General features: G+C 49.9%; 1 protein-coding gene across 2 annotated transcripts in view; it reads left to right on the top strand.

The window, feature by feature from the left end:
• Window positions 1-22,423, top strand: part of COL5A1 (collagen type V alpha 1 chain) — a 150,119-nt gene that overhangs the window by 122,348 nt on the left and 5,348 nt on the right. The window contains exons 39-65 of one of the 2 annotated variants that reach the window (XM_074556412.1): window positions 1,035-1,142; window positions 1,303-1,392; window positions 1,602-1,655; window positions 2,248-2,355; window positions 3,478-3,585; window positions 4,338-4,391; window positions 5,047-5,100; window positions 5,247-5,354; window positions 6,149-6,202; window positions 6,285-6,392; window positions 6,521-6,574; window positions 6,895-7,002; window positions 7,967-8,020; window positions 8,170-8,223; window positions 8,507-8,560; window positions 9,010-9,063; window positions 9,720-9,827; window positions 10,223-10,276; window positions 10,376-10,429; window positions 11,125-11,232; window positions 11,683-11,736; window positions 12,307-12,342; window positions 13,095-13,148; window positions 13,485-13,743; window positions 14,131-14,243; window positions 16,458-16,526; window positions 21,713-21,946. In XM_074556412.1, the coding sequence (XP_074412513.1) occupies window positions 1,035-1,142; window positions 1,303-1,392; window positions 1,602-1,655; window positions 2,248-2,355; window positions 3,478-3,585; window positions 4,338-4,391; window positions 5,047-5,100; window positions 5,247-5,354; window positions 6,149-6,202; window positions 6,285-6,392; window positions 6,521-6,574; window positions 6,895-7,002; window positions 7,967-8,020; window positions 8,170-8,223; window positions 8,507-8,560; window positions 9,010-9,063; window positions 9,720-9,827; window positions 10,223-10,276; window positions 10,376-10,429; window positions 11,125-11,232; window positions 11,683-11,736; window positions 12,307-12,342; window positions 13,095-13,148; window positions 13,485-13,743; window positions 14,131-14,243; window positions 16,458-16,526; window positions 21,713-21,946 (2,367 nt within the window). Of the gene's footprint in view, window positions 1-1,034; window positions 1,143-1,302; window positions 1,393-1,601; window positions 1,656-2,247; window positions 2,356-3,477; window positions 3,586-4,337; window positions 4,392-5,046; window positions 5,101-5,246; window positions 5,355-6,148; window positions 6,203-6,284; window positions 6,393-6,520; window positions 6,575-6,894; window positions 7,003-7,966; window positions 8,021-8,169; window positions 8,224-8,506; window positions 8,561-9,009; window positions 9,064-9,719; window positions 9,828-10,222; window positions 10,277-10,375; window positions 10,430-11,124; window positions 11,233-11,682; window positions 11,737-12,306; window positions 12,343-13,094; window positions 13,149-13,484; window positions 13,744-14,130; window positions 14,244-16,457; window positions 16,527-16,581; window positions 16,651-21,712; window positions 21,947-22,423 lie in introns of both variants that reach the window. The other variant, XM_074556413.1, reaches the window with a different exon arrangement.

Here is a 22,423-nt window from a genome sequence, read left to right on the forward strand (position 1 = left end):
ACCCAGCTGTAAAGCACAAAACATCTCAAAATCCACACCCCAGCTCAAAGGCCTGCAGCAGCCAGGGGGTTAAATGAGATCTCCAAGGGCTGAGCAGCTGCTGGTGGTCAGGGCAGAGCAAATGTGATGCCAGAGTGCTCTTCCATGTCACTGTGAGGAAAATCATCCCTCTTTCATCTGAAGGGCTGCCAGGTTCTGTCAGGGCTGGGCTGGTTTGCTTTCAGTCACCTCAAACAAGCACAAGCACAATTTCCAGTGAGCCTGCACTGAGCTCAGGACTGGCTTTGGGTCGAGCCTTCTTCCCTGAGCTGCTGGGGAGCAGCTCCTTAATTAGAAAGCAATTAATTTGTCCTCTTTAATGACACCATAAAGCCCCTGATTTGTAAATTCCCTGATTAGGGGCAATCCCCTGACGGCTCTGTCTGTCTTCTCAAGTGCAAATTAGGCTCGGTGGCAATTTGGTGGGGCTCTGCTGGGTGCACTTGCTGTGAGCTGTGGCTGCTGAGTGAGCTCTGCGTGCTCTAAGCGCCCTCCCTGCAGCAGGACATGAGTTACAGCCCTGTCCCCAAAGCCACCAAGGGGGCAGGGACGCCGTGGCTTTGTGCATGTGGCTTTTGTCCTCCTAAAAACGAGCCCTGTGTGACATTTGTCACCCTGAGTGCCCTCGGAGGGCGGGAGGCAGGCGGTAATTGCCAGGCAGAGCGAGCCTCATGCATTATTTATGCCCCATCCGAGCAGGAATCAGCGGGCTTGGAGAGTGCTTGGGAAGTTTTCAATTAAAAAGGGAAAGCTAAGCATAATAGTTGTGGTGGTGACGTCTCGTTTGGGTGAAATTTGGGCTCACTCACAGGTTCTCAGTGCCTCCAGTCTGCTGTGAGTGATGTTGGAGGCTTCCAGAGCAGATGCCAGAGGGGGAATGTCTCCAGGGATTGCTGGTGGCACTGAAGGCTCCTCTTCCATCCCACCCTGCACTTTTCCCTTCCTCAGCTGCTCTGCCCATACCCACCCCGTTTTCTCTGACTGGTTTTTTCCAGGGCCCAACTGGTGAGACTGGGCCCATGGGTGAGCGAGGCCACCCAGGCCCTCCAGGCCCCCCAGGTGAACAAGGCCTCCCTGGCCTCACTGGAAAAGAAGGGACCAAGGTAAGGATTGGAATTCACCTCCTTGCTGCCTGTCCCTCCCTGGAGAGGATAACTCAGAAAAGAAATGGAGCTCCTGCCTTGTCCCAGCTGGAGGCTGAGGAGATGAGCTGGGCCTCCATGGAATGAGCAGATCCTCAGCTCTTTCTCCCTGTCCTTGCAGGGGGATCCTGGTCCTGCTGGTCTCCCAGGGAAGGATGGTCCTCCTGGATTGAGAGGGTTCCCTGGAGAACGAGGCCTCCCTGGCCCCATTGTGAGTAGAACCTGCTGGGTCCCTCCAGTTGTTGAGTTCCCAGTTGCTCCAGTTGATGAATTCCTAGTTTCTCCAGTTGCTGAATTCCCAGCTTCTCCAGTTGTGAATTCCCAGTTTCTCCAATTGTGAATTCCCAGCTACCCCAGTTGTTGAATTCCCAGTTGCTCCAGTTTGTGAATTCCCAGCTGACTTTATTTTCCTTCCTCCAGGGCTCTCCAGGGCTGAAAGGCAACGAAGGTCCCCCAGGCCCTCCAGGCCCAGCCGTGAGTATCCCTGTCCCTGCAGGCAGCACCATTTACAAGCTTGGCAGGGCCAGGCCAGGGTTAGTCACAGCTCCAGGCTTTATCCTGATTTTCCTGACGACTCCCTGCATGTTCCTGTATTTTACAAGCCCTGCATGTAACAGCTCAGTCATTTTGTGGGGTCAGCTGTGGATGTACGTGACAGGCTGAGGGAGCTGCAGGGGTTCAGAACATCCAGGGTTTTGTTTCTAATCCACCTGCTTTGCCTCTGGAAGTTGTCTCCACTTGAGATCCCTGCTCAGGGCTGTCCTCCTGGAAGGAAACATTCATCATCCAACCCTCCCTGCTGGCTGTGAAGTGGCTCATGCTCTTGTTCCAGGCTGTTTAAGTGTCCCCAGGAGCTGAGCAATCTGCACCATCCAAAGGAGAATCCAGCCCTTCCAGGGATTTTAATTAAAAAAACCAATCTGCAGGGCCCCTCAGGCTGGTGGTACCAACTCTCCACGTGGCAGTTATCCCATGGATGAAGAGCTTGGATTTCTCTCTGCCTGGGCATGGGTGAAGTTTGATACTGCAATTAAAGCTCCTTTCCTCCTCCTCCTCCTCCCAACAGGGCTCTCCAGGGGAACGTGGCCCTGCAGGATCAGCTGGCCCTATAGGATTGCCAGGCAGACCTGGCCCTCAGGGACCTCCAGGACCTGCCGGTGAAAAGGGAGCTCCAGTAAGTACCAGGATGGAGATGGACAGTTGGAGATGTGTGCAGCAGGGAGTTGAGCATGGAACCAGTGCTTGTGGAGATTTAAATTATTAAAAAATAAGGATATAAAGTTCAGCTAGGAAGGAATTTTCTCATCTTGAGCACATCAAACCACTGGATGTCAGCTGCTCAGGTGCCACCCCTGTCAAGCATGGCTGTGACCCCAGGGACTGGTGTGTCCTCAGGCAAGGAGAAGGCCTGGGGGCTGAAAAGGTGCCACAGCCTGTGTCACCTCCTGGTGACAATCAGCCAAGGGCCAGGCCTGTGGGCAGAGAGCTGAGCCAGCCCCATCAGCAGAAGGAGCCAGAGGTGGCTCTGCTGATGTCAGGCTGCTCTTTGATATCAGAAGTGCTTATCAGCCACGCTTGCTGCTTTGTTAGAAACTCCAGCAGCTGATCCAGAGGCAAGAATTTCCTGGTGAATCCGTTTTAGGAACATCTGTCCTGCTGAGTACCTGCAGCATGTGTCAGTCAGGACAGGGATGAATAGGCAATTTATGTGGCATCTAATTTATTTAGAGGAGAGCACCCAGGATTCAGATGCAATTCAATCATGGACGAGGAAACTGGAAAATATTCACTGTTCAGTTCCTGTAAACAAACAAATTTGATTGAAAACTCCTGCTCAAAGGAGTACAAGTAGATGTTGACACAGAGATTGTTTTATTCACTTCAGGTGATTTTATTTGTCCAGAAACTCAGGATGGGCCTCCTGAGAACCCCCCTGAGCTGGGGGTCAGCCAGGGAGGGAGCAGGACCAGAATCAGCAAAATCTGGCTGGTGGGAGTAAAAATTACTTGTTTGTCATCCAGGCGGGGATGGCAGAGGGTTCAGATTAAATCAGATTATGTTGCTGTAGCAGTGAAATTGCAGCTGTGATCTGGGTATTCACTGCTTACATTTGCTTGTTCTTTTCATTATCCCTCAAGACAGAAGTTTTGTCTCCTTTCAGACAAGGAGCACAGATGAAATATCAGCTCTGCTGCTCCTGCCCGTGCAGCCAGGAGTCATCAGCAGCTGAATAAAACCTTAATGGGCTCTAATGGCTCGGTTGGAGGGTGTGACCTGTTTGTTTTTCTGCTTCCAGGGGGAGAAGGGTCCCCAAGGACCGGCTGGCCGGGATGGCATCCAGGGCCCCGTGGGACTGCCGGGCCCCGCGGGTCCTGTTGGACCTCCAGGAGAGGATGGAGACAAGGTGGGGACAGCTCCTGCTGCCCGGGGTCACTCTGGCACGGACTGGGCAGCGTTTCCGCTGTGGTGCACCCCACAGTCGGGTGGGATGTGCTGCTGGAGGGATTTTGTGGAACTCACAGTCCCGTGGGATGAGCAGCAGCAGATGGGGCTTGTGTGCTCTTCCAGCCACATAATTCCCTGAAATCCAGGTTGGCTCCCCCAAACCTGTAGCAGATACTTGCCCATGGATGCTCAGCCTCTCCAAATTAATTCCCTCTCTCATTAAGCCCCTCTGGAGTGGAGAATTCCCAGGAAACATCAGGGGGAATTCTCCCAGGGAGAATTCCCAGCAAACACTGGGACAAATCCCTGTGGCTACTCAAAGGGTCTGCAGGATGCAGAAATTCCCTGAAATCCAGGTAGGCTCCCCCAAACCTGTAGCAGATACCTGCCCATGGATGCTCAGCCTCTCCAAATTAACTCCCTCTCTCATTAAGCCCCTCTGGAGTGGAGAATTCCCAGGAAAAATCATCCGGGGCAAATCCCTGTGGCTGCTCAAAGGGTCTACAAGATGCAGCTTCATGCATGGCGTGGCAGCCGAGGAATTGTGGGGTGGAAAAGGGTTTGGTTGCACCTGGAGCTGCCAAATCTCTGGAATTCTTCATCCATCCAGTCCCTGTGGGATTTGGGGTGAGGCTGCAGCCCCTCAGGGCTGCTGAGATGTGGAAGTGGTGATGGATTGATGGATGAATGTTGTCCCTTTGCTCCTGGCAGGGTGAGATCGGGGAGCCTGGGCAGAAGGGCAGCAAAGGTGACAAGGGGGAGCAGGTGAGTGATGGGGACTCTGCCGTCGCTGCTTCTCTTGAGTCTGGTTCATTGTGTGACTTGCTGGAAATAGAAATTAAATTTATATCACTTTCTAATGTTGATTCATCTTCTGTGCTTCATCAAATACCCACATGATGTAAAAAAAAGAGTGAGAGCCTCAAGTGGGAGCCTCCAGCTCCCAGGAACATTGAGATATTTCCACATCACCCACTTAGCATGGAAATATCTGTGAAACATGAGCAATGTTGCCATCAAAGTTGGGTCTTTGGCTGAAGTTCCCTTTTTGGTTTAGTTGAAGATGTCTATGTTCATGACAGAGGGGTGGACCTGGTGATTTTTAAAGGTCCCTTCCAACCCAAACCATCCTGTAATTCTGTGGTAATTCCAGTTCCACACCCTGTTGGTGCTGCCCAGAGCCTGAGGAACATGAGTTACCCAGGAGTCAGGGCTGAGTGCTGACATTGCTTTGCTGCAGCAAAAATGTGTTTGGAGGAGTCTGAGGAACGCCGGGGTGTCCAGGGAGGCCTGACCCTGTTCCCCACCTCTCTTTGGGGTGTTAATGCAGTTTTAATGGAGATTGGATTGAAGGAATTCGGTTTTTCCAGGTGAATTTGTCACTCTCTCCTAACACTGACATTTCTCTTTTTTGTCACAGGGTCCCCCAGGCCCCACTGGTCCCCAGGGCCCAATTGGTCAGCCTGGTCCAGCTGTGAGTATTAGCAAAAATCCCTTTTTTTTTCCCCCAAAAAGCCTCCTGGGAAGCACTGGGATGATCCCAGCACGAGCAGGGGGTGGTGGGGTGGGGTTGCTGTGTCCCCACGTCTGTCCTGGGCTGACCCGAGCCTGTCCTTGCAGGGAGCTGATGGAGAACCCGGGCCCCGAGGACAGCAAGGCCTCTTTGGTCAGAAAGGTGATGAAGGACCCCGAGGGTTCCCTGGTCCCCCTGGCCCTGTGGGCTTGCAGGTAATTTACAGCATCCAGGGAGGGTTTAGGTGTTGGGGAAGATGGAAGTTTGACAAGAAAGTCTCACAGATGTGTATGTTTACCAGAAAGATTTTTGAATGTAGAATATGAAGAAAGAATAGAGATGGAAGCAAGTTTTGACATAGAAGAAAAGAATTGCTGAGCCAGTCTCACTGGCTAACCAAGGAGGCAAAGGGTGTGTGAGTTAGAAGGGGTTTTTATGGCTTAGAGCAAAGGATAAACCCACCCCAAACAAACAGGAAGACAGCACAGGCAAACAAGGCAGCAAAGTTGCAAATAGAAAAAAAGCTCTCAGAATCTTCCACTGCAAGAAAACTGAAAAACAACTTCTAGCTTAAACTGTAATGTACTGACTTTGAGTGATTGGAGAACATTAACATGAATATGGTAATTATAGTAGTTATGATAGGCTATAGGTAAAAGTTCAGGTATAGATTGGTTCTACTGGATTAAGATGCTCAGCAAAGAAAAGTGTATAATGCACTGTAACCAAAATAAAGTATATAATGCATTGTAACCAAAAGAAAAGTTTATAATGCATTGTAACCCAAACTCAGGGTCTCCAGGCCTGCCTGCAGCTGGAGCTGGCAGCTGTAGGCACAGCTCTGTCACCACAACCCTGGGCTGCTGTAACTCATGGATACAACAAACTGCATTTTGGAGAGCTGCCTGGAGTCCCCCATCCCTCATTTGGGCTCTTACATTCAGGGTGGTGAGAGCTGGGGCTCACCTGAGATGTTCCCAGCTAAAATTCATCCTCTGCACCTCCACAGGGCCTGCCTGGACCGCCAGGGGAGAAGGGAGAAACGGGTGACGTTGGGCAAATGGTAAGGGGCTTCCAAATTTCTTATTTCACCACTGACTTTGCTCTGAGAAACCCATCTGAAATTTGTCCTCCTTCTCTCTCAGGGCCCACCAGGCCCACCAGGACCCAGAGGTCCATCTGGGCCACCGGGAGCAGATGGTCCACAGGGTCCTCCTGGAGGAATAGGAAACCCTGGTGCAGTAGGAGAGAAGGTAAAGCACTCTGAGGAGCCTGAAGCAGGAGTTTGCTGCAGCACTCGTGCAGAGCCTTTGCTGTGCCAGCAGAAAACTCATCCCCCTGCAGAAATGTGAATATTTCCATCCTTTTTTTCCATGTGTAGGGTGAACCTGGGGAATCTGGTGAGCCTGGTCTCCCTGGAGAGGTTGGCCTGCCGGTGAGTGCCCCATGGGAGAGGCGTGGATGTGGATGGGACAGCAGGGACTGAGCCAGCCCTGTCCTGGATTTGGGGATTGATGACACATTGCCACGTTCCTGGGTATTTATAGGATCACGTTTAGTCACCAAATCTGGGCTACCCACGGCTGAACACCGTGAACACCACTCAGTCCTTGTGGGAAGGGACTGTTAAATCATGTCCTTGTGTTTGGAGACACAAATAGAGCTTCTTTTGCTCAGAATTGATTAAAGGATAATTAGAGATCAGTATGTTTTGGGGTTTTTCCTTGATAATAAAAGTTTTTTTGTCCTTTATAGGGCCCTAAAGGTGAAAGAGGTGAAAAGGGGGAAGCAGGTCCCTCTGGTGCTGCTGGTCCCCCTGGCCCCAAAGGCCCACCAGGTGATGATGGCCCCAAAGGCAGCCCTGTAAGTACCCCCTCAGTCTTTCCTTGCCTTGACAGCAGAGATTTCTGCATGAAAAGATATTCCCAGAGATATCTGTGGAAATTAAAACTCATTTCCTAGCCATGGAATTGTTCCTCTGGTGATCCATGATCTCAGCCCCATTCCTTAGGGTGCTGATGAGGGAAAGACCCTGCTGTGCCACATTTCCCAGAAATACTGGAATTACCAGGCTGTCAGGAATCTCGCCCCATAGGGAGGAGCTGCAGCAGGGTCACTTTGTGTTTATGGCTTTCCAAGGTCTTCTGCACCAGAGCAGAGCCTCCAAAATAGGATCAAGGAGATTTATTGGCTTTGGAGCTGTACCTGCACACCCAGCTCCCTGCTGCTGATTCTACAGCTCTGCTGAAGCCAGTGGAGCTCTGCTGATTTTACCAGGGGACAATGGCGCAGGGTTTATCTTGCAGGCTCCTCTGATGCCTGAAATTGATGATGAGATAAGGCAAGATGGCACAAAGAAGCAGAGGAGGCAGGGGAGTTTAGTCATCCCTCCGAACAGATGGGATTTGGGATATCTGTGATGGGTTGCAGGCTGCTCCTGGAATCATGTGAAGCACCCGACAGACATTGTATGGGGAGGAATGCTGAAGTGGTTCAGTCATTAAATGCTCTGAGAGGTTCCTTCTGTGCAAAATGTCACACGTTTGCAAAAGCAAAACCTTCCAATCTTCACGTTCCCAAAGCTGGAGGACTCTGCTGTCACCCAGCCAGAGGATTTCTGACAAACTGGGATGGAAGTGCCAGCGTTGCCTCTGGAGCTCTGGTGGTCAGGATGCAGATCTGGAGTGGCTGGGACAGGGTGAAAGCACAAAGAGGGGTTGTGGTTGTACAGATTGGGGTTTTACTCCCTAGGGTGGCTCCCCACGTTGTCACTGATGCTCTCCAGGTGCAACATCCCTGATCTGGGAATATTCTTCTCTCTTTGCAGGGTCCAGTTGGTTTCCCTGGTGACCCTGGTCCTCCTGGAGAGCCTGGCCCAGCTGTAAGTGTTGGTCTCACAGAGCTTCCTCCCCCTGGGGTGGTGAAGCTCAACTGTGCTGCTCATTCCCAGCAGCTCCCTTGGCATTTCCTCTGCTCAGTGCCATTCACACCCTAAAAACACCTCCTTGTTCCTCTTTCCCTCCTTTTTAGGGTCAAGATGGTCCCCCAGGTGACAAAGGGGATGATGGTGAACCTGGACAGACTGTGAGTACCTGGAGAGATGAGAGCTGTTCCCCACAGTGCCCATGGCTCTGTGCCAGCTCCAGGGACACTGAGCCTCTCATTCCCACCAGAATTTCCCAGTAGGAATTGCCCACTGAGGATCTTATTCCTTCCTGTGTCATCGATCCATCCCTCCATCTGTCCCTCCATCCATTCATGGATCCATCCATCCATCCATCATCCATCCATCCATCCATCCATCATCCATCCATCCATCCATGGGTGGGGCACTCATGCCTTGTTCCCCTCCCCTCTCTCCCTGCAGGGTTCCCCTGGGCCCACAGGAGAGCCAGGCCCCTCTGGACCCCCTGGAAAAAGGGTGAGTTGGTTTTTTAGGAAGATTTTCCCAAAAGCACTTCCATTAACTTTTAAAAACTCATGTTGTTACTAAGCCTACAGTAAATGCTGAGTAAATACTGTGTAAAACATGTGATAATTAAGAAAAAAAAAGTGATAATTAAAAAAAAATAAAATTATGCACCATCCACAACCATTGGAAATTGATGGGAAGCTGCCAAGCAAATCCCATGGATTTTTTTTTAACAGCCCAAAGAAAATCCAAGGATGAGGTACTGCTGCTCTTCCTGCCTTGCTGGCAGAACCCAGGGATTTATTTAGCAAGGAGCTAATTTAAAAAGCTTTTCAGGGATATTTGTCTCCATTTTGCCTCCTTCCCTGGGGCTGCAGCAGCATTTTGCTAATTCCAACAGACCCTTGCAGATCAGCAGCATCTAATTGTGTCTCCCATCTACTCTGGGCTTTCTTTAGGGCCCTCCTGGTCCAGCTGGTCCTGAAGGAAGGCAAGGAGAGAAAGGAGCCAAGGTGAGAGCTGAATGGGATTTCACTTGTGTCCTTGCTAGTCCAAGAGGATCTCCCTCTGCCAAGGCAGGGAGTTGGTTCTGCTGCATGTTACAACAAATTAGCCTGGATTTGGGGCCACTGGCCTCAAATCTGAGCTTATGTTTCAGCCCTTAACAAGCTCTGTGGAGATAATTAGGGCTTGCTAAGGTCACGGGAATGTTTTGCCTGGTTTGGAGCATGCAAGTGCTATATTTGGCAGTGTAATGTGTTGTAAATAATGGGGTGTGCAGAGCCCCGTGTCCTTTCCCAGGGCAAACACAGCATTCATGGGCTGGGATTGTTTGGGTGGGAGTGCTGGGGAAATGGAGCTGGGATGGGAAATTACAGATGCCCTTGTGGCAGCACAGGGGAGGGAGGATGGGTGGATGCAGGGGTGTCCCTGAACCCAGGAGAGCTCAGAGCCAAAGGGTGGTTCCTGCTGGAATTCAGGCAAGGCTGGAAACTGAAGGAGTTTGGAGAGTGCCTGAGGTAGAGGGAGCAGCAGGAAAATCAAGGAGCAGAAAGTTTCATTTCCAGTGCTTTGCATGGATCTGCATCCGCTCCATGACATCCTGGCACCCTGTCACAAAATCCTCTGACATCCCAACACAAATTGAACAGCCTGCCTCTTCATCCAGGGGGAAGCTGGTTTGGAAGGCCCTCCTGGGAAGACTGGACCCATTGGTCCCCAAGGTGCTCCAGGGAAGCCTGGCCCCGATGGCCTCCGTGGGATCCCTGGCCCAGTTGTGAGTATTCCCAGCCTGAGAAAGCTCAGCTTTGTTCCTGTGTCCCACCTGCCTGGAAGGTCCATTTCCCAGAGCTCTGTCCGTGCTGGAATGCCTGACAGCAGATAAAACATTTCATGGGATTTCATGAGATTTCATGGGAGTAATGGAATGGTGAATATCATCTCCCACATGTTTCATTTGGGTCTTCAACCACGCTCCAGGAGTGATTTTCCTTGACCCACAAAGTCCCTTTTCCAGCAGAGATTTGAGCATGGAAGGAGCATAAATCCTTTTGCTTTTGCCACCTGTGAAAAGCCAGGACAAACATTCCCTGGCACAGGTGAATAATCAGAATATTCCCAGCTTGGAGCACTGCTGTCACTGGGAATGAGGAAATTGCACTTTTTTTACAGGGTGAACAAGGTCTCCCGGGATCCCCTGGCCCAGATGGTCCTCCAGGCCCAATGGTACGTCCAGAACATCCAATTCCAGGAGGTTTTGAGCTGGATCAATGAGTGTGACATTAATTCATTCCCTCTTTTTTTTTTCCCCCTTGTGTCCCAAAGGGCCCTCCGGGTTTGCCTGGTCTGAAAGGAGACTCTGGCCCTAAAGGGGAGAAGGTGAGAATCCACTCAGGATCCCATTGCCTGGTCCCTGCTGGGGTGTGGGGGACAAATGGCACTGCCCATGGGTCCTGCAGTGGGCAGGACAGGCCTGGGGAGTGTCACCAGTCCCAGTGACAGCTGCAGAGGAGAGCTGGAACACTCTGAGTGTGCCCCAAGGAGCTGAGCTGTGGAGGTGCAGAGCCCTGGCCCATTTTTGGGGTGATTCTCCACCCTATAAACTTTTCTCTCATATAATATCAAATATCTCAAATAATATATAATATATAATTAATATATAATATATAATATATAATATATAATATATAATATATAATATATAATATATAATATATAATATATAATATATAATAAATAATATATAAGATGTAAGATATATCATATGTTATATATCATATATATTCTATATATAATATATTTTATATATTATATATATTATTTATATTATATATAATATATATATTTCTATAACCCCAGGGAATGAGTAGCGCGCTCCAATGCAGAGCTTCTTTCTCTATTCGTAGCATTTTCTGCTGTAAAAATCTCCTATTTTTGTCCACTCTGCCACTTCCACATGTCAAGGATTGCTACAAACACCTCTCACCTCACTCAGATATTTGGGGTTGGATCTAGAAATGTCTTTGCTCTCTCCAGTCACAAATCCAAATTAACATCTGCTGTTTTCCCCCCAGGGTCACCCAGGTTTAATTGGTCTCATTGGACCACCAGGAGAGCAGGGAGAAAAGGGTGACAGAGGCCTCCCAGGGCCCCAGGGCTCAGCAGGACCCAAAGGAGAGCAGGTAAATATTCCCTAAAACCTTCCTGGAACATCCTTTGGAGCATTGCACCCTCGAGGAGGTGCAGAATAGCAGAGATGGGCAACCCTGGCACGAGATCCTTGGCAGTTTTTGAGGGATATTTTCTGTATTAATGTGGTTTGTTCTGTGTGTGTGAAACATGGATTTGCTCCAAAATGACCCATTTTAGTGGGAAGCAGATTCTCAAGGGTCCTATGAAAGAGTTGAACAGACTTGGAGGGATGGTGCCATGAAATATTCATCTGAAGGGCTGATTTTTAAAAGTGTGAGCCTAAATGAGATAAGAGATTCCTTGCCCATGCTCTGAAAACCTGATAAAGCTCCAGATTGGCTGGAATCCCCCAAAACTGGGTTCTCACGTGTGAGCAGGGGTTGGATGTGTAACTTTAAGCTAGAATTGCTGATTAACATTATTTTCCTGTTATCTTTTAGGGTATCACAGGTCCCTCTGGACCCATTGGACCTCCAGGGCCCCCAGGATTGCCGGTAGGTGACAATCGGTGACCTTGGAATTCCTTGGGAGCCCTCAGGAGCCACTTTGGTGCTCCCAGGAGTGCCCAGCACAGCCCTGGCTGTTGGAGAAAGTTGGCCACAACGGGGTTTTTTAGCTGAACCCTTTAAAAAGTCTTGGATAAGTTCCAGGAGTGTTGGAAGTGATGTGGGAGATGGGCACAGGGAAATCATCCCACCCTGTTTCCCTCCCCATTTCTTTTGGAATATCCACAATCCCACAGGGATTTCTTGCCCTTTTTGGTGATTTATATCATTTTTTGGATGCCCAGAGGCCCTAAGCTACCCTGGGGTGCCCAGCTGGGTGTCTTGAGCACATTCCCACCTTCCAGGAATCACCCAGCAGCTTCCCCAGTGCCCATTGGGGTAGGAGTGTGGAGCTCTGCCCCAAAAGCTTTTTGTCTGTTGGCAAATAAAAGCAACACCCAGCTGAAGTGGATGGGGAAAATTGAAATAGAAAGGGAGTAAATTTTTAAAAAATTTATTTTCTGAACTCTCTGCTTGGAAATGAGCTGACTTTTTTTTTGTATTTTTGTCTCTCCACAGGGTCCACCTGGTCCCAAAGGTGCTAAAGGCTCATCAGTGAGTATGGCCATGGCTAAAGGAAGAGGCTGAGGGGTTTTTATTGAGTGTAGGACATGCTGGGCCTCCCCTCATCAACAAAATGAATGCAATTAGCAGAGAGGACTTAACAAACTCTGCCTTTGCAGGCTGCCTAAGCCCAGCAGTGATAATTGGGGTGCCACAACTGCACTTCCCTGAAGAGCAGAGCAGCAGAGATCACAAGGATCAATCCAGTGCTCAGTCCTGAGGAGAAAAGGACTAAAGCACTCTCCTGCTGCTGGAGAGTGCAGGGGATTAAAAATAGCCCGTGAAAAGCGGGAGGTGGGAAGGTGGAAAGTGAAGAACTCGGTGAGAAATGAGACTCTGGAGCTTCATGGTGCAGACCTGCTGTGCAGGCAGCTAAAAATTCCTCTTTTTGGGCAACTTCTTGGTGTCTTTTTGCCATCCAGAATTCGATGTTTTATTAATTTGAAGATTTTATTTGACTTGCAGAAGTGTTGGGTTGGTTGGGAGAGTTAAAGATTTTATGCATTTTAGGCATTCTGTAGGAAGCATAAGAAAAATCTGACTGAAACTCCAGGTGTTTGATCTTTTCTTTCACCTAAACAGCAAAAATAACCAAAAATATCATTTTCTGGGGATGTGGATACAGGGAGATTCCTCTTGTGTGCATGAAGGGACAAAAATGAAGTTTCATCAGTTAAAATAATGTTTGGGATGTGATAAATTCTCCTGAGTGACTCCTGATTTTCCCTTGTTTTTCCATCCAGGGTCCCACAGGTCCCAAGGGTGAATCAGGTCTTCCTGGGCCCCCAGGGCCTCCTGTAAGTAAAACCCATAAAGTGAAGGATGAAATGAGGTTCAGACCTCATGGGTGATGGAATTTGGGAAGCAGAAAAAATCTCTGGGCAAAAGCTCCTTTCCAGTCCTAGCAATGGGTTGGAATCTGTTGGAGGGAGAAAGGATGGGAAGGGAGGAATTATTGATGGGAAGAGGACAATGGAAGGTGGAAAATGTTGAAGGCAGAGGTTTTATCAGCACCATCCATGGCTGTTTTCCATGTCCAATGTGTATTTTGGGATGTTGCTGCCTTGTCCATCTCTCATGTCCTTTTCCCAGTGGAATGAGAAGTTGTATCTTATTTTCCCCCCAAAATTCAGGGTCCTCCTGGAGAAGTCATCCAGCCCCTGCCCATCCAGGCTGCCAAGAGGACCAGGAGGAACATTGATGCCAGCCAGCTGCTGGATGATGGCAATGCTGACAACTACATGGACTATGCCGATGGCATGGAGGAGATTTTTGGCTCCCTGAACTCCTTGAAACTGGAAATCGAGCAGATGAAGCATCCCCTGGGCACTCAGCACAACCCAGCACGCACCTGCAAGGACCTGCAGCTCTGCCACCCTGATTTCCCTGATGGTGTGTCCCAGGAAAGGGGGAATGCAGGAAATTCTGGGGGTTTTGCAGCTTCAGACAGAAGTGAAGGGTGGGAGAGCAGGAATTTGGGGAGTCCATGGGGGATGTGGTTTGTGGAAAAGGATTATGTAGAGCTGGACTGGATATCACTGGACAGCCCTTCCAGCTGAAATGTTCTGTTCTAAAAATGGGAATATGAGATGGAAAATCTTCAGCTGGCACCAGAGCATGATCAGCTTTCAAAAACTACATATAAATAATAACCCATGAGAATTATTATTTATAACTACATATAAATAATGACCCATGAGAGGGGAAACACCCCAGGTGAGGAGGTTGCTGAGGTGCCCTCTGAGCTGATCCTTCCTTCCCTTCTCTCCCCTCATGCAGGTGAATACTGGGTTGATCCCAACCAAGGGTGTTCCAGGGACTCTTTCAAAGTTTACTGTAATTTCACAGCTGGTGGAGAGACCTGCATCTTCCCTGATAAGAAATCTGAAGGAGTAAGTCCTCACCACCTTTGCTTTCCCCTCTATCCTTATGATAGATTATTTCCTGATATCACTATTCATAGGCAGACTATTGAACAGCAGCAAGGAAGGATCAAAGATCCAGAATGTTCTTTTGTCACACAACGTTACATTCTACAATAACATGGAATGTGTTGACAAAGAGAAAATCAAGATTTAAACTGTGGTTTGGGCCAAACCTCTGATGGTTTCCCAGGCAATAATAATAAATGGTATAATTTATTATGCCATAATAAATGGTAAAACCTTAATTTTTTGGACTTTACTGTCCAAGGCAGGGGTGTGTGTTGGTGCAGGAATTGGGAGCTCTGTTTAACTCATTCTCTCCCACAGCCCTGCATGCCCAAGCACCACTGATTCCCCTCCCCTCCCTGTGTTTCCAGGCAGGGCAGATAAATGTTTCCCTCCTGTCATTTTTCCTGCTGTTCCTTGTGGGTAAATGATCCTAAATGATTGCAGGCAGGCTCAGAGCTCTCCCTGGCACCGCTGCACGAGGTTGATGAAGTGATTTGTGTAATGATGCTCTTAGCTCAGCCATACCCATCATTTTTGTCCTGTATCCCTGCACTCTGTTTTGCAGAGCTGCTCTTCCTGCTGCCTGGGGACCAGCTGTGGCACTGGCCAAGCAGAAACACAACAATTCAGCCTGGGGGGAGCTGTGCCAGTGTCACAGTTGTGCTCCAGCTGTGACAAAGCTGAGCTGTTCTCCCGCTGCGTTTCATCCACCAGAAATGTGTGTCAGCACAGCACAAAGCACACGCCACATAAATCCTGCCTGAGTTTTTCTTGGGGCTGTTTAAAGAGGAGATGGATTTCCTCTTGCTTTGCATCACTGAGCTGTGTTTTTCCTCAAAATTTGACAGCTCAAAAAGCAGAGTCTGGCCATGATCTCGCAGGGAGCTTGAGCTCCTGCTGTGCTGGTTCAGTGAGGGGCTCTGTGGGGCTGCAGAATTTCTCAAATACAAATTTCATGCTGGGATGCATAAGAAGAAAATTCTCCCATCCAGAGGGATGCAAAGAGGCACCACCCCTACCCTGGATGGGTTTGTGGTGAGGCACAGCAGAGTTTCAGCTGAGGCTCCTTGTGACAGTTTTCACAGGGGTCTGAGGATGAGGGAAGAGATGAGGATCTGACTCCATGTTTCAGAAGGCTGATTTATTATTTTATGATATATATTACATTAGAACTATACTAAAAGAATAGAAGAAAAGGTTTCATCAGAAGGCTAGCTAAGAATAGAATAGCAAAGAATGATAACAAAGGTTTGTGGCTTGGTCTCTCTGTCTGAGCCAGCTGGCTGTGATTGGCCATTAATCAGAAACAACCACATGAGATCAATCACAGATGCACCTGTTGCATTCCACAGCAGCAGATAACCATTGTTTACATTTTGTTCTTGAGGCCTCTCAGCTTCTCAGGAGGAAAAATCCTAAGGAAAGGATTTTCATAAAAATGTCTGTGACAGCTCCTCTCAGCCCATCCTCCCCCAGCACAAACTCTGGGATTTGCTCTGCAGGTGCCATCCTGCAAAGGGCAGGGCAGTCCCCACTCACTGCAGCTGGGCTGCTGCTTCAGGAGAGGTTTCCAGCACAAATGAGGGAGCAGCCACGCTCCTTCCTTGTGCTCTGGCTCTGCTGCTGAGCTGGGGCTGCCTTGAGGATGCTCTGGTGGCTGATTCCCTGTCCACATCACCCCTGTGGGTACCTGGGGCTCCATCCTGTGTGTCCAGCACCTCAGGCAGGCAGAGGCTTTTCCCTCACCACATCCTTTGCCTTTCCCAGCCCCACAGCACCTGGATTTGGCATTCGAGAGGCACCAGGCTTCTCCAGCACCTGCGCTGCCCTCCACACGAAGATCAATGCACCTTCTCCCATCCATGCTTCCTTTTTCCCTCTCTGTCTTTCCCTTTAATTTTCCTGCCACTGCTGGATTTGCATCCCAAGTTCCCAGGAGGCAGAGACAGCCCTTAGCAAGGGAGGCTGGTGCCAGAGCAACACCACTCCATCTCCTCTGCTTCAGAGCCACCTTCTGCTCTCATTACTGATGTGTAAAATTAAAAAAAAACATGTTAAAGCAAGTTGGACAATTTCAATAAGACATGCAGACTCTGGAATGAAAGTAAACTTTTTAATTTTGATTATATTTTTTTTTCTTTCTCTCTTCCCTCCTTGCTGTCCACAAACTAGGCTAGAATTACTTCCTGGCCCAAGGAAACCCCAGGCTCGTGGTTCAGTGAATTCAAGCGCGGTAAACTGGTAAGAAGCATCGTGGTGCTTGCTGTTTCCTTTAACCCCCTGTCATATTTTACAGAGTAAAATGGCTCGTTGGCCCAAAGAGCAGCCTTCCACATGGTATAGTCAATACAAGCGGGGGTCCTTGGTAAGTGGCTAACCCTGGCCCTGAATCAGAGCTCGGCACCTGCTTTGGTATGGCCACGCTGCTGCCCCCTGCATGCTGGACTAACCCCTCTGCCAGGCACATGGAGGTGTTTAAGGTGGAATTCTGAGAGAGCCCAAAGCCTCTGGGGGGCTTTGTTCCAGTCTGCCTGACTGGGGACTGGGGAGCTGAGCTTTGCCCGGGGTGAGAAGGGGACACAGGGGTGTCCTGGGGACATCCTGGGGACCCTGGGGCAGCTCTGTCTGCACAGAGCCCTGCAGGAGTTCTGCATCCCACAGGGAACACTGCATCCCACAGGGAACACTGCATCCCACAGGGAGAGCTGCATCCCACAGGGAGAGCTGCATCCCTCAGGGAGTTCTGCATCCCTCAGGGAGAGCTGCATCCCACAGGGAGAGCTGCATCCCTCAGGGAGTTCTGCATCCCTCAGGGAGAGCTGCATCCCTCAAGGAGTTCTGCATCCCACAGGGAACACTGCATCCCACAGGGAACACTGCATCCCACAGGGAACACTGCATCCCTCAGGGAGTTCTGCATCCCACAGGGAACACTGCATCCCACAGAGAATGCTCTATCCCACAGGGAACACTCCATCCCACAGGGAACATTGCATCCCACAGGGAGAGCTGCATCCCTCAGGGAGAGCTGCATCCCACAGGGAGAGCTCCATCCCACAGGGAGAGCTCCATCCCACAGGGAACACTCCATCCCACAGGGAATTCTGCATCCCACAGGGAGAGCTGCATCCCTCAGGGAATACTCCATCCCACAGTGAGAGCTCCATCCCACAGGGAACACTCCATCCCACAGAGAATGCTCTATCCCACAGGGAGTTCTGCATCCCACAGAGAATGCTCTATCCCACAGGGAACACTCCATCCCACAGAGAATGCTCTATCCCACAGGGAGAGCTGTTGTAGTCTCTTCCCCAGTCCCCATTTTAGGTGTCCCCATTTTGGGTGTCCCCTTGTTGCTGTCCCCCAGCAGTGCAGCCTTACCCCCAGAGCTGAGAGATCCCTAAAATGCTGCCCTGAGCTGTCAGGGGGTGAATCTGCACATCTCTGGCCTCTCCAGGACAGGTTTGCCCCAGAGGGTGAATTTTGTCCCCACATGGAGATGAACCACTCTGGAGACTCCCATGCTGACCCCAGAGCTTGGGAGAACCAAAGTCATTTATTTAAAGGAAGATTTCCAGCCAAGCCTAGTGGAAAGGAATTTGACTGAGTCACAATTAAGGATTTTTTTTCATGGGGGAAGAGCTGTTTTGAGGTCAAACAAGGCATAAAGCAGGAACAGCTCTGGTTTCTTATCTGGTAACAGGACATGCACAGAGTCCCAGTGCTGGGATGTCAGATTTGTGTTTTCAGCCCCAGAAATGTCCCCTGGCCCATCAGTCCCTGTAGAATCAGTGGGATGCACGTGAGCTCAGTCAAACCAGGAGAATGTGGGAGCAGCAAATATTCCATGGACACAACCAGGGCCAGGAGATGCTCTGCTGTGTCCCACTGAGTTGTCCCCTCCCCAGGGCAGGGGTTCCTGCCCCAACTTCCACCTTAAAAGGCAAACAACCCAAGCCCTGGTTGTTTCCCACGTTTGCCGCATTCCATCGCCACTAAAACACATTTTGCTCTGATCCTGCCCTCGAGGAGAACACGGCTTCTGGGGCTTCTCTGCATCACCAAACCAGGCTGCAGAGCCAAGGCTTCAGCCTCCTGGCTCCTTGGAGGGCAGCTACTCATAGCTTAATTACAGAGCACTTCATCAGTTAATGTTCCAAGTGCCTCCACTTCTCCATCTCCCCTGCTTCTCCTTCTCCCAGCTCTCTTAGAGGCTCACTTGCCAGCCTAGAGCTTAGGGCTTATTCTTTTCCAGATAAAAACATTTCTGATGCTATTGGAGCTCTCTTTGTTCCATCCTTTTGTGTTGTCATTTTCCTGCCTTTTTTTTCTTTTTTTTTTTTTTTTCACCTGTCCTGCTTTTTTTCTATTTGGAAAAATAAAAAAAGCCACCAGTATGTGGAAGACCCACAAAACAGTCAAAGACACAGGCCATAAAAATTATATTTATTTATTTATTTATTTGTTTGTTTTAAGATTAGCTCTGATTTTGCCTCAGTCAGTACTAGAACCATGAGATTGGTAAATTGAGGAGACATTTGCCTCAACTGAAATTTGTGTGTGGAATGGCAGAATCAAAAGGAGTTTGAGTTTCCCTCTGGGTGTAACTCTGCTCCTGTTTCTCCATGGAGAAGGTCCTGGAGTCTTGAGGGGCTGAACCCCAAATCTTCCCCAAATGGGAAGATTTCCAGTGCTGTCAGGATCTCCAAATAAATCCTGGGTTTGCACAGATGCTGCCTTTCTTCTGGAGAAACCTGAAGTGAGAGAGGTGCAGTAAATATGAAATACAACCGAACCAGCTGGGTTTGATGCTCCCACACCATCATTAATCAATTCTACAGAGCCCTTGGAGCCAATTCCTTACCTTTCCTCAGGATGCAGCCAAGCTGTGTTTAGAGGGACAAGAGGCTTGCAGATGTTTTCTGTGTGTGTTACACACAATTCCCAGCAGCTCTAATGAGGCCTGCACCCATCCCATCCCATCCCATCCCATCCCATCCCATCCCATCCCATCCCATCCCATCCCATCCCATCCCATCCCATCCCATCCCATCCCATCCCATCATCATCCTCCCAGCCACATGACACCTCCCAGCACAGAGAAAAGAGGAAAATGTTGAATTTTCCCAAACTGAGCAAACATTGTGCACAAAACCAGCTCCCAGCGGCTCCAGCTGGAAAACTGGGACAGGGCTTCACCAAATCTGCACAGCCTGAACAACAAAAGACCTCTTAAAAGGCAGCCAGGCTGCAAAACAAGCACTGGTTTGAAATAAAACTGAATAAAAAAAGGTCTTGCAGTTCAGTAGTGCCACACTGGGTGTGTGACAAGTCCTTGGCATTTTTTGTCCCCTTCCTTCCACGTGCTGGTGGCTTTCTGGTAGCTCCTCCTGGCATGCGTGGCTCTCTCCTGGTCAGTCACATTTAACTCTCAGGAGGACAGTGCAGCAGCATCCTGACAAACCGGTTGGTATCTTTGTTTATTTGGATTATCTCTTTTAATTCAGTGTTTTCTTGTGGTTATCAATCAATCTCTTCTACTGTTTGCAGCCTGCACCACAACTGGAGGGTTGGTGGCACCTGGAGGAGATCCGCGTTGGGTGCCTGGGTTTTGTTCCTGGTTGTTTCTAAAGAAACCCTCAGTCCATCCAGGGCAATGGTTTGGAGATGCCACCTCAAGCACAGTCAGTTCATACCTGCAAAAATTCATTTTGTGGGCTGTGAAATCCCCACAAAGTCCTGAATCCCACAAGTGCTGGGATTGGGTTTCAATAATTTTTTTTTGTAGGAATAAATTCTCCTACATGGGAGAAAAAGGAGCCTGGTGGGCAGAATGGAGCAAATCCCAGTGTGCAAGACTGGGATTCACAATCTGTGTTCACAACAGGGCAGCAAATCCATTTTCCCTTCACCTGAGCTGAGTTTTTCCAACCAGGGCAGCCCCCAGTTGTCACCAGCAGGGCCAGGATTGCTTCAAACCACAGGAAAAATGAATGGAGAATGCCCCAGAGTGTGCAGAAGAAAACACCCCCAGCAGTTAGAAATTTGTCAGACAGGACAGGAAAATAAAGCCTTGAACCCTCACAGAAATTCACCTTCTCTCCTCTTCAAAAGCTGGAGAAATACACCCAATATTGGCTTAATCCTGAGACATATCCCCAAATTTCCACCCTCAGCCAGGGCTGAAATCCCCTTGTCTATTTTTCCCTGCCCTCCTTAGATTTAATTTTTTTGCTCACACCCTCACCCCATCCAGCAGGAGAACAAAAGTTCCTGGGTGAGCAGAGCAGGAACTCTGTGGTGACACTGGTGTCCCTCAGGAGCAGTGTTTATGTGACACTGGTGTCCTTCAGGAGCAGTGTCTGTGTTGGTGACCCTGGTGTCCCTCAGGAGCAGTGTTTATGGTGACCATGGTGTCCTTCAGGAGCAGTGTCTTTGCTGATGACCCTGGTGTCCCTCAGGAGCAGTGTTTATGTGACACTGGTGTCCCTCAGGATCAGTGTCTGTGGTGACCCTGGTGTCCCTCAGGAGCCGTGTCTGTGCTGATGACCCTGGTGTCCCTCAGGAGCCGTGTCTGTGTTGGTGACCCTGGTGTCCCTCAGGAGCAGTGTTTATGGTGACCATGGTGTCCTTCAGGAGCAGTGTCTTTGCTGATGACCCTGTGTCCCTCAGGAGCAGTATTTATGACACTGGTGTCCCTCAGGAGCAGTGTCTGTGTTGGTGACACTGATGTCCCTCAGGAGCAGTGTTTATGTGGCACTGGTGTCCCTCAGGAGCAGTGTTTATGTGACACTGGTGTCCCTCAGGAGCAGTGTCTGTGCTGGTGACCCTGGTGTCCCTCAGGAGCAGTGTTTATGGTGACCCTGGTGTCCCTCAGGAGCAGTGTCTGTGCTGATGACCCTGGTGTCCCTCAGGGGCAGTATTTATGTGACACTGGTGTCCCTCAGGAGCAGTGTCTGTGGTGACCCTGGTGTCCCTCAGGAGCAGTGTTTGTGTGGCACTGGTGTCCCTCAGGAGCCGTGTCTGTGTTGGTGACCCTGGTGTCCCTCAGGAGCAGTGTTTATGGTGACCATGGTGTCCTTCAGGAGCAGTGTCTTTGCTGATGACCCTGTGTCCCTCAGGAGCAGTATTTATGACACTGGTGTCCCTCAGGAGCAGTGTCTGTGCTGATGACACTGGTGTCCCTCAGGAGCAGTGTCTGTGTTGGTGACCCTGGTGTCCCTCAGGAGCAGTATTTATGTGACACTGGTGTCCCTCAGGAGCAGTGTCTGTGCTGATGACCCTGGTGTCCCTCAGGAGCAGTGTCTGTGCTGATGACCCTGGTGTCCCTCAGGAGCATATCATGGTGACCCTGGTGTCCCTCAGAGCCCCCAGCTGTGTCTCCCTGTCCCTCACTGCCCAGTGTTGTCCCTTGTCCCCTCTCCCAGCTCTCCTACGTGGACTCTGACGGGAACCCCATCGGGGTGGTGCAGATGACCTTCCTGCGTCTGCTGAGCGCCTCGGCCCGCCAGAACATCACCTACAACTGCTACCAGTCGGTGGCCTGGCACGATGCCACCACCAACAGCTACGACAAGGCCATCCGCTTCCTGGGCTCCAACGACGAGGAGATGTCCTACGACAACAACCCCTACATCCGACCTGCCCTCGACGGCTGCGCGGTACGTGGGGGCTCCTGGCCCTGGGGACACCTTGGGGACACCTTGGGGACACCTCTGAGCCCTCCTCTGCTTGGCCAGCACCGTCTTCCCCAGAGCAGATCACCCCCAGATTTCTGGTGCTTGAGGGTTGTCCTTGATATGGGAGACATCAATGTGCTCTTCCCTAAGTTGGAAATGAATTATTCCATGGGAATCCATGATCCTGCTGGAAGTCAGGGGAAGCTGCAGCACCTCCAGGAGTCAAATCAATCTGATTAATCCAATTTATCTGCCTAAAAGTGCTGCTTGTTGTTTTAAAAGCCTCCCTGGGGTTTTGCTCTCACCCAATTCCTCACATGGGGAGAGGCAAGCGATGGCGCCAGGTTGGGTTGGAAATGTGCAGGGTTTGATAAAGATCTTTGTAATTCATCCAGAAAATCTGAAAATTGGAGCTGGGAATTGGCAGGGTTTGAGAAGGATCTTTTCTTTAAGAAATTC

This window comes from Zonotrichia albicollis, chromosome 21 (genome assembly GCF_047830755.1).
Source record: "Zonotrichia albicollis isolate bZonAlb1 chromosome 21, bZonAlb1.hap1, whole genome shotgun sequence".
NCBI classification, from domain to species: domain Eukaryota; kingdom Metazoa; phylum Chordata; class Aves; order Passeriformes; family Passerellidae; genus Zonotrichia; species Zonotrichia albicollis.